We start from the raw sequence: 16393 nt of genomic DNA, 5'->3' as shown, positions 1-16393 counted from the left end.
TGACTGCCTCTTTGAGCCTTCTTTTCGGTTGTAATTTTCTCCAAAATATGCTTAGGGCCTGTTTGATTACATGAATCCAGAGATTTCAAATCTCCAGATTCACAAATGGGAGATTTATACCTATTTGGTTGTGTGAATCCTTGGATTCATGAAATCTAGGGATTTACATTTTTACACTAAAAATGTGAATCGGTAGATTTATGAGTATAAGGTGAAATCTAGAGATTTCAACCTTACTATAAAAGGGCTAAACATTTGAACCATGACTCCATCAATGTTTTTTCATAATAAATCTATAGATTTTATTTCAAATACTCAGAGGCTAACCAAATAGTTAATTTTATGAACCATGATTCCATAGATTTGAAATCTCTAGATTTTTTTAGGGCGTGACGCACCAGAACCGGGCACGGGGGGTGTGTCTCTGACTCCTCCTCGTTTGTTGGGGTCGTTCCCCTCTTCGTTTTGCCTTTCTTTTTTTTGTTTTTTTTCTTCTCCCGGCCCTCTTCGTCTCTAAATTTTTGAAATCTCTAGACTCAAGTAACCCTCTATTATAGTGATTGGACTATGTCTTGAGTCTCAAAGACTTAGGCTTTGGGTCGAATTCCATCATCAATCGTGTGTGTCTCCTTCTCTTAGTCTTTGCAATAGTCTTGATTTGTCATCATGTATCACAACATGTATCTTCTTCTTCTTTGACTTCGATTGAAACAGAAGCTGCAGTTAAAAGGCTCTTGTTGAAAGAAGAAGTCAAGAGACGAGAACCCTACAAGGGTTGTGGTTAAGTTAATCAAAAGGACGAGGTGTTGATGAAGTAGAAAAATGAGAAAAAAAAAATTGTCCAAAAGTAAGCTTATATAAAGATCTTCAGGTGAAAATCCCTAGAGGCAATGACAGAGTTCTGTAACATAAAATACGGGGGCAGTTCCACCAAACAAGAAAAGTTTGTTTACCAGGTGGAAGAGAATGTTTACAAAAATAAATTCTAAATAGATTGATAGCAGTGTAAAACTCAATTTCATATCGGTTGAATCAAGTCATGAATAGTCATAGAATTTCCTGCTTCCATACAAGATCATTTTTCCAGGTTATTAAACTCTGAATCATTATGTAGATCAATCAACTCCAAACGAACTGGGAGCAAGATTGGTTAGGAATGGCTGCAATTGGACAAAATCTGCCCAAATCCCAAATTCAGCCCAATCTCCAATTCCACATGGTTCGGCATGTTTGCTGGGCTAGATAACCTCAATGAATAATTTAATTGGCAAGAACCAACACCTCTCAATTATGAGGTCATGAGGTTCAACTCATAAAGCATACCTGAAGGAAGCTCTACTCTTAACCCCTGCAATTATTCAATGAAGGTCCTATAGACATATTCTACACGATTCTACAAGTCTTCCTAATGATTCCCACCCACAAGCAAACCATACCAGCAAGCACCAAATCTATAATAAGAACACCCTTTACATGGCAGTACGAGCAGACAGGATATGCCGAAGAATTGCAGGTTCCTAGGCTGAAAAGCTCAGTTGGAACTTTCTTCTGGGAATGAACCCCTAAGCTGCTTGAACCTCTGCTCTGAAGCCAGATTTTCCGATGCTGCTCTCTTGGGCCTCCTTATCTGCAAACGTAACTGAAAAAAGAAAGAATGCGGAGCTTAGGAGAGAAATGTGCTGCATATGGGAGTCTCCATTCTGTAAATTAGAAGTAGAACCAGACCTTTTCTTCAGCACGTCGATATAACTGTCCCCAGAGCGTATTTTTGGGTTCAGTTGTGATTACTGGGAAGAAAAAAAGATGACCACATTAAGTAGTGAAGCACAAGAATCAAAACAAGACGGTTTGGTGCACACAAATAAGTTTTGGTCAAGCACTGCTTCAATTCCCTCATGGCAGGTTACTGACCAGCAAAATACTCAATAAACCAATAAGACATACAAAGGAGATCAACCCAGTGAACGAATTTCGCAGGGTTATGGGAGGGCTGGGCTGGAGACAGTTTTAATTTTTGGCAGCCTTGCACTAGGTAGTACTGTAGTAGCTCTCAGCCATGAAACTGTACAAAGTTGAACAGACATAACAAGGTGCTGATTGAGTCAACACTAATAGAGAGCTGTAAGTTAGAAAAGGTAAAATTAAGGGTGTTCAGTTTCAAGTATTTCTCCACCATAACCTGCTACCAAGTTTTTGGCACATAGGCAGAGAAATGCTTGCTTCCTGGGATCTAGATATTCACACCAACCTTTCTGTTCACTCAAATTGGTTTGTGAATTATAGTGACCTATCTAGTTCAACCAAACATTAACCTAACCAGAACAGAAGTCAACATGTCCCGGTTGTCAATTTTCTTTGTTTGTAAGAGGACCAACTCATCATCCCACTTATGGGTGGTGATCTGCCTTGCTGGCACATTGCATTTGGACTATATCCAAGAAGATTAGAGGAGAGGATCCAAAAATGCTTAATTGCTGCTGTTGTATCCAGGATCATTGCTTTGTTATAAATGTATAGCAAAGATTTTCATACAGAAGGTTTCTGGTGCTTGAATTGGATGAGTAGGCATTCTTAGTAGGTTGGACACTTGCTGTTTGTTCTTTTTTCCCTTTCAGTTATTGTGTATCTGGAGAACCATGGACAGCCAGACTTGGTCAATAAGCACATTAATTAATCAGAAAAACTGCATTCCCTTTGTTGGATTGTAAGAGATTTTGTAGGATATCTTTCCTGTAGCCATAGCAGGCTAGCAGTCAACGGTGAGCGCGACAGAAATATTAAATGCCATGTGGCATGGAACTGCCGTCCATTTTGAGGGGCACGCAAAAAGAAAAGGTCCATCTTTCAGCAGAACAGAAGACTGAGTAAATGTCCAGACTCAATGGCCGCAGAGAACCATTGAATAACTGAAATCTTTAGACAACATGCAATGAGATATTAAAAGCAATTAATATAACAAGAAAACGATGGTTTTATTTTGCAATAAATCCAGTAAGTACGCAAAAACAATATCCAACTAACAGTATTTGTGTGTTTAGGTTTCAACATCTTACCAGGTTCATATCCTCACATGGGAGAGGTTGTGGCTTTCCACGATAAAGCAGAAAAAGTTAGAGGAGAAGAAAGAGATAGTTTTATTATCCATTATGACCCAGACTAGAAGGGGGGAATTGAAACAACTCATACAAAATGATTGAGGAAATGTACACTAAATAAAGTTATGTTTCATCACAATTGTAATGAAAACTATACTAGGTTATGATACCATTGCTTATTGTGATTAGCAAGTTCATGATAAAAATCAATAAGCGAAGAAAAAAGTGTCATGCGATGACATAATAAATGGACTCAACCAAAAAGTTTCAGTATATCTAAATAAAAAATAAAAGAGATGAAATAAGATTGTAATAGGATGATAACAAAGGATTAGTTTCTAACCTTGATTAGGTGGTGGAACTGTCCGATTATGAGTCGGATGATAGGTAGCGGGCATTAACTTCTGAAAAAATACACACCCCAAAAAAGAAGAAAAAGCCATCAGAGCAGAAGAAACTGTGCAAATATGTCTTTATTGCTGACACTTACTGGCTTATTTCACATTAAACACAGAAGTAAAAAATGAAACAAGAAAGGCTAATTAATGAAAAGGCAAAGATGATGCTTAAGAAAATAAGCGACCATTATGTACGCTAATAAATGAAGCAAATCCAAATACCATTCCCATCAAGAAGAGGGAATTTGAAACATCCCTCTCTACCCCTAACCAACGCCCTCCCTCCCTTCCCCCCCAAAACCATCAACCACCAGAAAAAAGAAGCTCAATAGCCCCTCAAGGAAGGCTTTCTTTGATGGCCCAAGCATATTTCATGTGACATTTTGGTTGTCCACAAATAGAAATTTCAAAGAAAGTGCTTCTAGGTAGGAGTTTACATTGCAAGGACTATTTTTCTCACTAGCTTATTGACGACACCCCCCTCTCCCTCTCTCTTTTTGGAGTCAATCAACCTCATTTGTTCTCCATGTGCCTCCATGGAGAAAAGTAGAGGGGGTATCAACCATAGATCAAGAGCTTCCGATGGGCCTTGTAAGGTACCAGTATTTGAATGTTGGTCCCCAAGGGAGAATCAATAGACTTCTACCCTTTAAGCAATCAGAGCTAGTGGTACCATAGATCAAGAGCTTGAACTCGAGAGTAATCCTGCCTCTTCAAAATAGTGAGTTGGGTTGAGATCTCAGTGAGATGTTTTAGTTTTTCCTTCCTTTTTCTTTGTGGGGACTGTTAAAGTGGATTGAAGCCCTAGCAGTCTGCCAGAGTACTGTGACTACCGTCAACCCTTGCCTTGTTTTCTTTGTTTCTCTCTCATCCCATCATCATTTGGAGTGGGACCACAACTCTTAGAATCATCGAAGGGTCCTCTTTCAACCTCCCAGGGACTTGGTTGGTTATATCAAAGGGTTGAAGAGCACAATTCATTACTTTACAACCTCAGAGGTAACACCAGCTTCTGGTTTATTTCCCTGTTTCATCTTTGCAGCCTTGCGATCTGTCGTACAATTGCTGCCAGTCGAGAGTAATCTTATTTGAGTATCATTGGTTGTTAGGGATTGAAGCCAAGGTGCAAAAAGTGTATTTTTACACCTATCTAGCATCTACAATAAATTCTTGTGTGCTCACCTGCTGCTAGTTTATATGCTAACTAATTAACTTCTATCCCTCTACTTCTTTCCTGAAATGTCATTAACTTGTACTTTAGGTGTTATTCAAACTGTTAGTTTTGACAAGGGGGGAGAGTGCATGTATAGAGGATTCCAACTGTCTTTTTATTTACAAAGCCATCATTCAACAAGTTGATTGTGTTGCAATCAAACCCCTCCCCCCCAAGAAAGAAAAAATCCAAAAGAACAGAATGGGATAGCTGTCTGGCTGAGAAGGAAAATCGCTATTTGTTAGAGGTTCCTAAGAGTCTCCTCTATTGAGATGGATGCCCCTAAGACCTTTTGGTTTAATATGCTTCTCGCAGTTGTCTTCCTCATCAATCAAAGGCCAAGTCAACTCCTTGGCTACAGAAACCATTTCACCTCAAGCATTGCTTATCCACTGCTCTTTCCTCAAAATCCATTTCCCATGAATTTCACTGAATCTATGTCTAACCCAACAATGGAAGAAGACCATGTCTAAGGAAATGATGGTTCTTCGAAAGGATGGTACTTAGACTCTTGTTGATCTTCCCAGGGGAAGAGACGAAGAGTAAGTATTGGATGCAGGTGAGCCTACAAATTAAGTACCGATCAGATGGTATTGTGGAAAATGTAAGACTCAATTGAATGCCGAAGACTACAGTAAGTATTTGGCATTGATTACCAAGAGACTTTGGCTCTTGTGACCAAGCACAACTCCATCAAAGCTCTCGTATCAATGGCAGCCAACGATAACTGGCCTCTGTATCAATTAAAAGCGAAGAATGCATTTTTCAATGGTGACTCACAAGAGGAAGTGTATATGCAACCTCCACCTGGTTTTAAGTTTCCTCAGCAAAATGGAAAGTGAACCTTTAGAAAAAGGCACTTTGTGGCCTCAAGTAGCCTTCTAGACTTGGTTTGGCAGTTGATAGGTCATCCTAAGGAATGGATATTCCTACATGAGTTGACCATACTTAGTTTGTTGATGACATTGTAGTGGATGGGAATGGCAAAGCCAAATAAGTAGACTGACATGTTACCTGGCCAATAGTTTGAGATTCAAGATCTGGGACGTCTGAAGTACTTCTTGGGAATTGAAGTACCAAGATAGGAAAAGAGAATCAATATTTGCTAAAGAAAATTTGTTTTGGATCCACTGAAAGAAAATGCAACTAACAAACACCCCAATTTGATCAAAAACAGAAGTTAGTTGAAGATTGTGGCTCTCCTATTATAGATGCAGGGAGCTACGAGATTAGTTGGGGAACTAATCCGTCTCTCCTTGAATAGGCAGACATCACTTATGTAGTTGATGACTTGGTGTTGTAAGCCAGTTCATTGATGCTCCCAAGACTAGGTACTTGGATGTTGTTTATCTCATCATCAAGTACTTAAAATCTTCTCCACTGAAAGACGTTTTACATGCCGAGCATAATCATCTAAGAATAAGAGGATTAGACTGACACCATTTGGGCTGGTTCAGATTCTGGCAAAAGGAACTAAATTTTATTGTACCATTGTACATGGTAATCTAGCTGAATGGAGTAAGAAACAAGTAGTTGTAGCTAGATCCAGCATGGAGGTAGAATTTGAGCCATGGCTCATGGAATGTGTGAACTCATATGGCTGTGGAAACTGATTTGAGAGTTGCAGTTTGACTTCAAGAGACCTATGCGGCTCGATTGTGATAACAATGCTGGCTATAAGTATCGCTCATAATCCCACGCAATATGATAGAACCAAGCACATTGAGGTTTACAGCATTCTATCAAAGGAAAGGAATTTGGATACATTTGTACACCCACTGTCAAGATAGGTGATCAACTAGCAGAAGCATTCACCAAAGTTCTCATTCCTGACCAGTTGAATGCCCTCTTGTGCAAGCTGGGAGTTCATGAGATTTCTCCAGCTTGAGGGGTAGCGTTGGAATTTATATTGTAATTTTGTCACTGGAATTACAAGTCAGGTTAAGCTGTAATTTTTATCCATGTTCAGTTTTATCTTTTACCTAACCAGGTAGGAAAATATACAAGAAGTTGTTGATGAAGCAAACAGGTTAGTGGAGTCTATTCTCACTCAGACCTTAGCCACAATCTCTAAATTACTCATCTTCCAACTTCTCTTCTTCCCTCCCTATCTGTTAATCCTGGTTGTTTTCCTAGCATCAATTTATACTCAGTTTCTAGTTTTCTCATCCTACAATCCATTTGACCAGAAGAAGCCTCCATGTGGCTCAGAAAAAGCAGTGAGTCATAAAAAAAACTTTCTTGATAGGCAGTACAAATTAAAATTTCCCTAATGGGAAGGAAACACACAGTAATATTTCACAAAAATAAAACAAGCATAAAACACACCAAAAGTCAATATAGTACCATTAGAACATAATGATTGAGAAAAGCAGGAATGTTGGTAAGAGGGCAACGTTTTTTAAAATTAAACCAGATCAAACGGTTGGATAGTCACACCCCTAACCACCTATCCATGCTTTTGAGTTGGTCTGCCCATGAGCCAACCCGAACTAACACCAGCCAGAATTAGATCGATATAAAACTTGTGACCAGATTATGAATTTAAGGAAAACTTTCGCTTCATTATTTAAGTATTAATAAACTCATCATTAAGAGAAAAGACTATAAAAAATTTAAAACCTCTAACAGAGTAGAAATTGAATATATTCAAATATTTGAGAAGTTTAGCATACATTTACTAAAATTCTAAATCTATAATTAATGGGGAATAATCAGGCATATGATAACTAAACCTAGTCAATCAGTCATTTGTCCTCCACCAGATTGTTATTTAAAATATTGTATGGAATCTTTGTAACAATGAAACTTCATTTTTCTACTTTAGCATCTTTATAATTGTCAGCAGAGGCCCCTATGGACACCTGCATCCACGTTGGAAATGGATACCCAGGTGAACATGTACATGTCCTTGTTACACCAAAAAAGTATTTTTGGATCAAAGGGAACTGTACTTCATTAGAATCTACAACATCAAATCATTCTAAAATTAGACTGCAAGCTATGGCATGCAACTTTAGTTACATTAGGATGAATAATGAGGTGGCAAAAATTGCCAGGAGGGAGAATCCACAAAGTGATTATTCAAGGTATTTGGGATAAATTACGTATAATTCATGAAGAATCAAAATAGGATGGATGAAGTGTAGACATACATGTTGTTTATTTGATATATGCCTTCAAACCTTGAAGGAAATTTTATAGGACAACAATATGACAAGATATAGTGGATGATAAAAGAATTTTGGGTAGTTAATAAGCATCAACTAGTAAAACACAATGTAATGGAGATAAGGACCTTGAGTTAGAGGAGTGGCAAAATAAGGAAGGATAAAGTAATGGTCACGTTAGAACTGATCTAAGAGTAGCTCTGATGCATGATAATCTATGAGAAGGTCATTTTGGGTTGCACAACCATCTTCAACAGGCCTTTGGATGCTCAAATACGCAGGAGATACTCTAATCAAATTGAAGGAAATAACAGAGACAAGGTTTAAATGACCTTAAGAAATGAAGATGTTGAGATGAATGATTGGCAAAACTAGGAAGGATTTACCCTTGGCTCCTTCTCCTTGAGGAAATTTGTAAGAAGCTCCAACTCTAGAAGGCAAGCTCCTATCCTATGCGGTCAAGGCTGTCCTAAACAAATAGATCCTTTAATCCACATACATCTAATGGTGTGGAATCTTTGCCATCCCTAAACCCATCATCCATGCCAGTCCCTCTTTGTAGCTTCCTCTATAAAGGTCAAGAATCCTCAAATTCCCACCACCCTACCAACTGGGCTTTTGTTTGTAGGCTCAAATCTAAGCGATGCCTTGGCATCCGAAGGATCAGGGACTAACACATTATTGGTCTCCTTGAACTTATTCAAAAAGTCTCTTTTTTAAAGAGAATTCCATCTAGGCCAGTTGGGTCTGTTGTCATTTTCTCAAGCATAACTCCATAACTCCATTTAAATTGTCCCCAAACCCTCTAGGACTTGGAGATATATCATTTTCCTCCGCCAATTAGCCTTCTCAGTTATTCCTTTCTCCAACCCTAATGGCTCCAACATCTCCTTTTGCTGGATCTTGGGACTGCTCAGCATTCTCATTAACGTCATTAAAGCTAGATCTATTTTTGCTTATGGTATTCCGAAAGATACCCTCCTCTCTTCCTTTATCTCTAAAGGGACATGGGGTTCGCCCCCTGCCCCTCTGAGCTTGATTGAATCTTGCCCCTCCTTCCCCCTCCCCACTCCCCTCCTCGTAGAAGAAATAGCCTCCTCTGGCTTCACTCCAAGAAGAACTCCTCTCGGTCTCTCCTTGGAACCTCATCCACACCCAATCCCCTAAGGTTTTCTGAAGTAACCTTGTCTAGTTCAAAGGTCATATCCCCCGCCAAACCATCACTATCTGAAGAGCCCTTCCCCACTGCCTTCCCATCCAATGCCTCCTGATCAAATGGTGTTTGCCCCTTCTCCAAACCCATTTGGACCCATGCCCTCACCTCCATCTGGCATAGGTGTCATCACCAGTAGCTCTTTGGTCTGGCTGCACATCGAGACCCTATGTCATTGGCTTACCTCTTTCTTTTGTGGTTCCCCATTGCTAGTACTCTGGGAAAGTTTGTTTGGCACATGTATCTCTCACATTTGGTTGGAGCGAAACCTTTGTAGATGGACTTCCAAATGGAGATCCACTAACCAGATTTGGAAGGCCATTTGTAGGGACATCTGTTCCAAGCTCTCTCTCCTTGTACCTAAACTGATGTTAGATCCCCCAAGGTACAAACTTATTGTTTTTACTTGGGGTCCAGATTCTTCTTGTTGAATCCTCCTAAGCATACCTAGCCTAGCTTGGATCCCCTTGCTCCCCCCCCCCCATATTTTTTCCTTTTGTGTTGTTAATGTACTTCTTATTCACCCAAAAAGAAGTAAGGGATGATCATATCAAAGCTGATATAGGAGTATCTCTAATACATGATAAGCTACAAGAAAGTTGTTTGAGGTGACATGACCATGTTCAAAGGAGGCCTTTGGATGCTCTGGTATGGAAAAGTGATTTGATATAGATTGAAGGAATTAAAACGGGTAATAAATAGACTCAGCATGACCCTAGGAGAAGCATTGAGAATGGGCATGCACAACCTAGGTCTTGTACCTAATATGACCTTGAATAGAGATGAACGGAAGGCAAGGATAAACGTAGACGACATTTAGCTTGGAATTTGGATAAGGCCAACCAGTTGTTGTCATGCTAGCATTTCAAATCTGACTACCAATGCTCCAGAATTAGTAGTTAGCAAGACACCCATCACTACAACCAAAAAGTTTTGACTGTGATTATTGTCTTCATGAAGTACAAATTGTGAATTGATTTGTTCTGGGAGACTGTAGTGCAGATCGTGTGTACTGGCTTGATTGTTGATTCAACCATTCTATTTTTGTTGTCATGCTAACTAGCCTGCTCATGAACATGGATACCAGATTTCCTTAAAGTAGCTGAGAATGGTGGGGAAGCAGTGTAGCAAAGAAACTCCATATGCAAGACGAGATATATGCTGCTTATGAGACGAAAACGTAAAATAGAGAACAAGAACTATCAGGGCTTCCTGAAAATGCAAAGCAACATTCCACCACTCAATGTGAGACAAATTCCCAAACCCATGAATTATCCACCGTAGTGCTAGGTTCAAGTATGATTTTTTATACTAGCTACTAAATCAACCAAAAAACAAATAAAATTATAGAATTTTTCATTCCAATGCAGAATCCCGAAGAGTTGCCCCAAAAGAATTATGAATATGTAGAAGCAATCACAGTAAAGCCTGATTTTGAATGAAAACACAGCATGCCCAGAATATCCCAAAAGAAACAAAGCTACTGTGATCCCGTGGAGGATGAACAAGGGATAATGAACTCAAACTCCAAACCAGCAATAAAAGTAAATAAGATTACAATGAATACATTTGTTTAGTTAAGAGGAAAATAAAAAAGGAAAAACAAATGCTTACAGAAGGATTCGAGGGATCAGATGGTCGATGTTGGCTAAAATTGTGAGGATCGATCGAAGGCCAATCACCGAGCATTGAACCCATGAAAAATATCCCGTTTGGAAGTCGACTTCGATCGGAGAAACTATCTATCTGCCTTTCATTGTACTGAACCATAAGAGAACATAGGAGAATTGGAGACTACTCTACTGAAAATGGGGATTCCGATGCAGAGATTTATCTCATGATTTGTCTTATAATGGTGGCCGTAGGAGGTAGAGAGTTCGTTCACGGTATGGCGAAACAGATACCGATACAATCCGTATCGTTACTACGCGAAATCGTCACGTAAGTAAAAAGACCACGTTTCGCGGTAACGGGTCTAACGAGTGACGGCCACTGAAAAGCCGACGTCACTAAGAGCAAATTATATTTACACCCTTTATATTTGTGAATAATTTGTTTGCACCTTTTGAAATTTATTTTATTATGTTTATATTCTTTATATTTTAAATTATACAACAATCATACCTCCACTGTAGGAATAATAGGGTTAGGGTTAAATACCGTTACTATATTTTCAAAATTTTCAAAATTATCTTTATTTATTTCAAAGCTTATAAAAAGGTTAAAAAAAAAAATCAAGGTCTCTTTAAAAAAAATGAGATTCACGCTAAGAATTGTTTTTTTTTACGTTTTTTTTTAATTTTACATAAGATTTACTAATAATAAATATATTTTTTATATTTAAAGCTAACAGTGTTAGACACAGGCACGTTTGTAATAAAATAAATTTAAAGAGGTGTAAGTATAATTATTTACAAACACAGGGATATAAATATAATTTGCTCACATCTATAGCCGTCATGGTTTGTCAGCGATATATCGCCATGTTGGAGTGGAGGGATACGACATTACTCTTTGACACAAGCTCGACAATATTTCAACAATATATCGTCGATATGTCAAGGAGTTATCTCCCATCGTGGTGGTGGCAGCAGCAAAATCTAAACAGACAAACATATTAAGTCGTCTTCTTTAGAGAAGAAACCCAATCACTCAGGCTTAAACATCTTCAGAAATTCATGAAATATCTAGACTCGCAAAATTTACTGGTAAAGGATGGCAACAAGATTCGTAGGCTAGGGTTCTTTGGGTCTCACCATAAATTCGGTTATCATAGGGGTAGATTTATGAAAATTTGAGAAGTTTTTGTACATTATTGATTTAATGATGTTATTATCCCCTGTTTTGTTTGTCGGATTTTAACAAAATACGTGTCAAGATATTATCTGCGCAGTCGCTAACAAAAATCGATCAGGACTATCAGTGTACGATTACCAGGTTCACATGGGGACGTTTAATTTTCAATGTCTGGAGCTGCCGGGTACACTCATCAAAGTGATGGGATCAAGGGTAGGTAGAAGCCTGCCAAACCGTGGCAGGTGTGTTTCTTCGAGAGTCTAGTAGTTGAAATTGTAGCTGCAAAGAGAAGTAACCAGATCTGATCAAATCCCAATCAAAACTACTCTGAAGAAAAGAACTAGTCAAACTTAAACGCAATGATGCACTTGAAGGATGTGTGAACGCTGTTGGGCAGAAGCTTGATGGGAGTGTTCTGTTCTGAGTTTTTCGACTGAATCACCAGGTAAACTCAAAATTTTGGTATCCATGGTCAACAATTATGTAAATTAGAGTGAATCTTAGTCAAACAAAATATACATATATTCAAATAGCCCAAGTAGACATCATTTTAACTGCTGAATTCCATTGTTTAGTAGGTTTTTAGGACACTTTTAGCTTCCTAGTTAGATTTGAATTTCTAATTTGAGTCATTTTAGCTTTGTTTTATTATTTCCTAATATTTTTAGGATTTCTTAGATCACTGTTGTCTTGTCATGTATATTCAACTTTTGAATAATAATTTTCAGTTTATCAAACTTTTTAGAATTCTTTGTTCCATGCTATCATTGCATCACACATGTACAAAAAATGATGCTATTCTGAACTTTCCCTCGGATTTCATGCATGTATAAATAGGTAAATGATTCTAATCTTTCTATGATATAAATATGTTCATCGTTAAGAGTATCTCTCCTAAGGTGATTCTCTAATTGACACCTTTAGTCATGTGTGACCTTACATTTTATCCATTTCATATAACATTTTTAACATTCATACTCACAAAATACATGATATCTTTCAATATGTAATAATGATCAGTAATTTTCAGAATTTGAAAACCCTTCCAACTGATGGTTGGAAATAAAACACTATTGTCTGATTCCAAGTCTCAAATTTCTGCAATTAGAATTATCAATTCACATCCCAGATATGGAAACTAATCAGTTCACAGAAAGAACGACAGAGAAGAGATGCAATCACCTAGGATCAGATGTAATCTGACTGTACAATTTTTTCGGCAATGTACTTCCCCAGAAAATCATACCCATGGAAATATAGTGCTTCAATTTCTGCCCTTTGACCACTCTGAACCATTGACTGCAGTTCTTCTCTGTAATTCTCCTATACATCATAAACACACTTAAGACTGCATTTCAAGGAGGCAAATTTGCATTTAAGTCTTAATTCAGATGGATGTAAGTTGCGTATTAACCTGCAGTGCCTCAGAAGACATCAAGCTTTTAGCTATTTGAAGATCATGAGGCTTCAGTGGAGCTAATGATTGTTCAGGTATAAGTGATAAATCACCTCCTCGCAATCCCAGCCACTTGACATTGCAAGCTGACAGGAATAAAAGGATGCTGGATACTCATAGATTCCATTTATAATAGACTCCATTCAGTGACCATAATGATGATGGAAAAAATAAGAGATACCATATCTGTATGCCTCCATACCCATACCAATGCTCCCAAACTTGAAGGTGCATAATATAGCTAGTCCTGCTGGATTCCTTCAGAAAGTTCAAATACAAAAGTTAGTCCAGAAACTCCGTTGCAATGAGACAATCAGACTTCCTCTTTAATCCCACCAGTCAACCAGTGCTACGATTGGAAGACTTGGAAAAGCACGGCTCAATCGATAAAGAAGCATCCTGTTATTGAATTTTACGCATGGAATATAAACAGCAATCAACAAACAAAGAATTAGTTAGTTCGGCTCCAGATGCAAAATTCAAAAGAGAGGCAGTTAAGCTTTTGTTAGTAGTGACATCCTCACTTCTTTCTGGGAATTACCTAGTTGCAATGTCTGGATATCCCTTGGCTGTCACAATTATGCTTGGAATTTGATTGAATATCTTGTCCTCGGCTAGTCTTTGGAATATTGCATGCTACAAAAGTTAGAATGTACAGTTGTGAAGATCACCATAAAGATAATTCATAGAATTAGCAAACCAATACCAATTCTCCACAAGAAAAAGCAATTATATAACCACATGAGAATGAACAACGCAGATACCTTTTCTACCACAATAATATAACGAGCGTCTGACTGCATGACCAACTTCTCTATCACATTCAAGTCGCCTGTAATAGCATGCCCAGAAGACCCACTAGCAGAGCAGTCTATAATCTCTTGGTTTGGCTCCTTCATTTATGTTCCAGATTTAGTCAGACAATAACATAAATGCTACACATGAATTAACTGGAAAACCACAGGAAGTAACATAATCATATATAAGGTTCCCTGCTAATGACATCTGGTTTTACGATGCCTCCAATGTTGACTTCCTACACAAATCGAGTATACTAGATGTACCTATCCACAAAGATTATCTATTGATTACAGGAACTCATCAACGAAATAGACAACCTCCTTCTATCTTTTGGAGATGCACACTGATTTAGATCAGTACTTGAGCAGTTAAACTCAAAATATAGGGAGAAAAGCCAAACCTGGGATGTTCTTACATTGCTGAATTCTTTGAGTTTTAGAATGACTTGGCTACTCGTTCAACAATTTTACACAGGCGAGCTAAGTCACAGCTCTTCCAAGTTTTGCAAGTAAAACCTTATGGCGAAGAGCTACAAATAGAAGTATTTGAGGAGAAAGAAACAAAGAGACGTTCGACTCCTCCTCCATTGCACATCCTAGTCTCCCCTCAGTGCATCCTCTGTTCTTCAGATTCTGAAAACTCTCCCCACCTCTTCCTTCCCTACCCTTTCTCTGAACCTATCTGACGCCTTGCTCTTGCTTTCATATGGCACAGGTGTAGGCTTCCTCAGCCATTGGACCTCGAATCTCGTCAGGGTTCCTCCATTGTAGACATGGTTAGGAAGCTGGTCTCAGCTCTTGCATTTCTCATATTTGGCTCAAGAAGAAACTTCCCAAATGGACTTCCAAATCCAGATCCCATGACAAAATTTAGAAAACCATGTGTAAAGCTGTTTGCTCCAAGCTTCTTTTGTTCTTCTTCATATGCCTTTTGTAGATACCCCACGAAACAAGAATATTGTTGTTACCTAGGGTCTTGACTTGTGCTACTTACTCAGGGCTGATGTAGTTCTCCAACACCCCCCCCTCCCTCCCTCCCTCCCTCTTAGGGTATTACATTATTTAGTCATCCAAGAAAAACAAAAACAAAAGAGACGTACCTGCAATAACAAACGCCCAATCAGAGCTCCTCTACTGGATGCCATAATACCAAGACTGTAACGACTGCAGTGAAGCAAAGCAACAACATCTGCAGCATTAATAAGTTACCATTAAAGGAGCCCATCTCAAAAAAGTTCAGTGTGCAAAAGGAAAGATGAAGAAAATGGGCAAAAGCAGCTTGACCTTGGATCGTTCTATTGACTTCCAGTTGGGAAGTAAAGTAATCTGGCGAGCTACAAAGCAACTTATAGAAAAGTTCTCTCTGAGTAACTCTCTTCTCTTGATTCAGAAGCTCAAAACATAACTCCATGACTTTCCACACTACGGGCGAAAATATGGAAGAAATAAAAACAAAAAACAATTTAGCTCGAGAACAAAGACATTTCCTGTAGAAGTAAGGAGAAGCAGATCGACTTTCACTACCTCTAACGAAGGCCTTGGCGGCATTGGCTCGCATCAGAGACCTCGTGCAGAAAGAATGAGAGAGGAAAATCGAGGAAACATCCGTCATCAGTCCACGGCTTACTCTACTGTTATTTGACGTCCTATTAATCTACTAATGGAGTCAGTTCGGATTCTAGCACATAATTCCCCATAAAAACATCGATTTCATTTGAAATAATTGAGAGCAACGGAGAAACGCAAAGGATATCACTTTATCTCTTGATAGTTCCGAAACACAATGGCAGTATTTAACCACAATTTTCTATACTTATCGATTGAATTTCAAGATTATAAGTCAAATATCTATGAATTGCAAAAGTAATGAAGGAAAACACAGAAAAACAAAACTAACTAGAGGAAGATCGGAGATGGCCGGATTTGGAGAATTCAAGATCTTGAGAAAATTGAGAACCGCAATTTCGATTCTAGCTCGCACCTTAAACAATGACATACAGTACAACGGTTACAGTCGGAGAAGAAGCAAAAGAGGAAGCAACAAAAAGTGAAAAGGTTAAGCTAGATACCACTGAAGGTGGAAGTATTTCTGCATAGCAGAGTTGCTGATCCGAATAGAACAAGGACGTTTTGCTGAAATCCGCCATTGTTGCTTCAAGTAGAATTGAATTTGAATTTGCAATTAGAGAAAGATGAAATCTGAGAAAAGGAGAAGCATGTTTGGGGTTTAGGAAGGGTTCAGGTTCCAACTT

The 16393-nt window shown here is 38.5% G+C and overlaps 2 protein-coding genes across 2 annotated transcripts; both read right to left on the bottom strand.

Annotated features, from left to right (window-relative positions):
* Positions 1-574: 574 nt before the first annotated feature.
* LOC149029873 (DET1- and DDB1-associated protein 1-like) lies at positions 575-10931 on the bottom strand. The gene is made up of 4 exons (XM_089142212.1): positions 10704-10931; positions 3439-3499; positions 1726-1787; positions 575-1639 (listed from the first exon to the last, which is right to left on the bottom strand). Exons 1-4 carry the CDS (start codon positions 10857-10859, stop codon positions 1532-1534), a joined length of 387 nt encoding a protein of 128 aa, XP_088998338.1. The 5' UTR covers positions 10860-10931; the 3' UTR covers positions 575-1531.
* Positions 10932-12968: 2037 nt separating this feature from the next.
* On the bottom strand, positions 12969-16301 carry SPO11-2 (sporulation 11-2). Its single transcript, XM_089151778.1, has 11 exons — positions 16211-16301; positions 16039-16122; positions 15666-15795; positions 15426-15563; positions 15242-15330; positions 14106-14234; positions 13883-13977; positions 13678-13740; positions 13523-13599; positions 13300-13427; positions 12969-13208 (listed from the first exon to the last, which is right to left on the bottom strand). Exons 1-11 carry the CDS (start codon positions 16286-16288, stop codon positions 13074-13076), a joined length of 1146 nt encoding a protein of 381 aa, XP_089007904.1. The 5' UTR covers positions 16289-16301; the 3' UTR covers positions 12969-13073.
* Positions 16302-16393: the final 92 nt, after the last annotated feature.

Source organism: Hakea prostrata, chromosome 1 (genome assembly GCF_041222555.1).
Source record: "Hakea prostrata isolate BN-2017 chromosome 1, UWA_Hpros_2, whole genome shotgun sequence".
NCBI lineage: Eukaryota > Viridiplantae > Streptophyta > Magnoliopsida > Proteales > Proteaceae > Hakea > Hakea prostrata.
The sequence above is the reverse complement of the archived record's forward strand: the minus strand, read 5'-3'. Positions and strand labels throughout refer to the sequence as shown.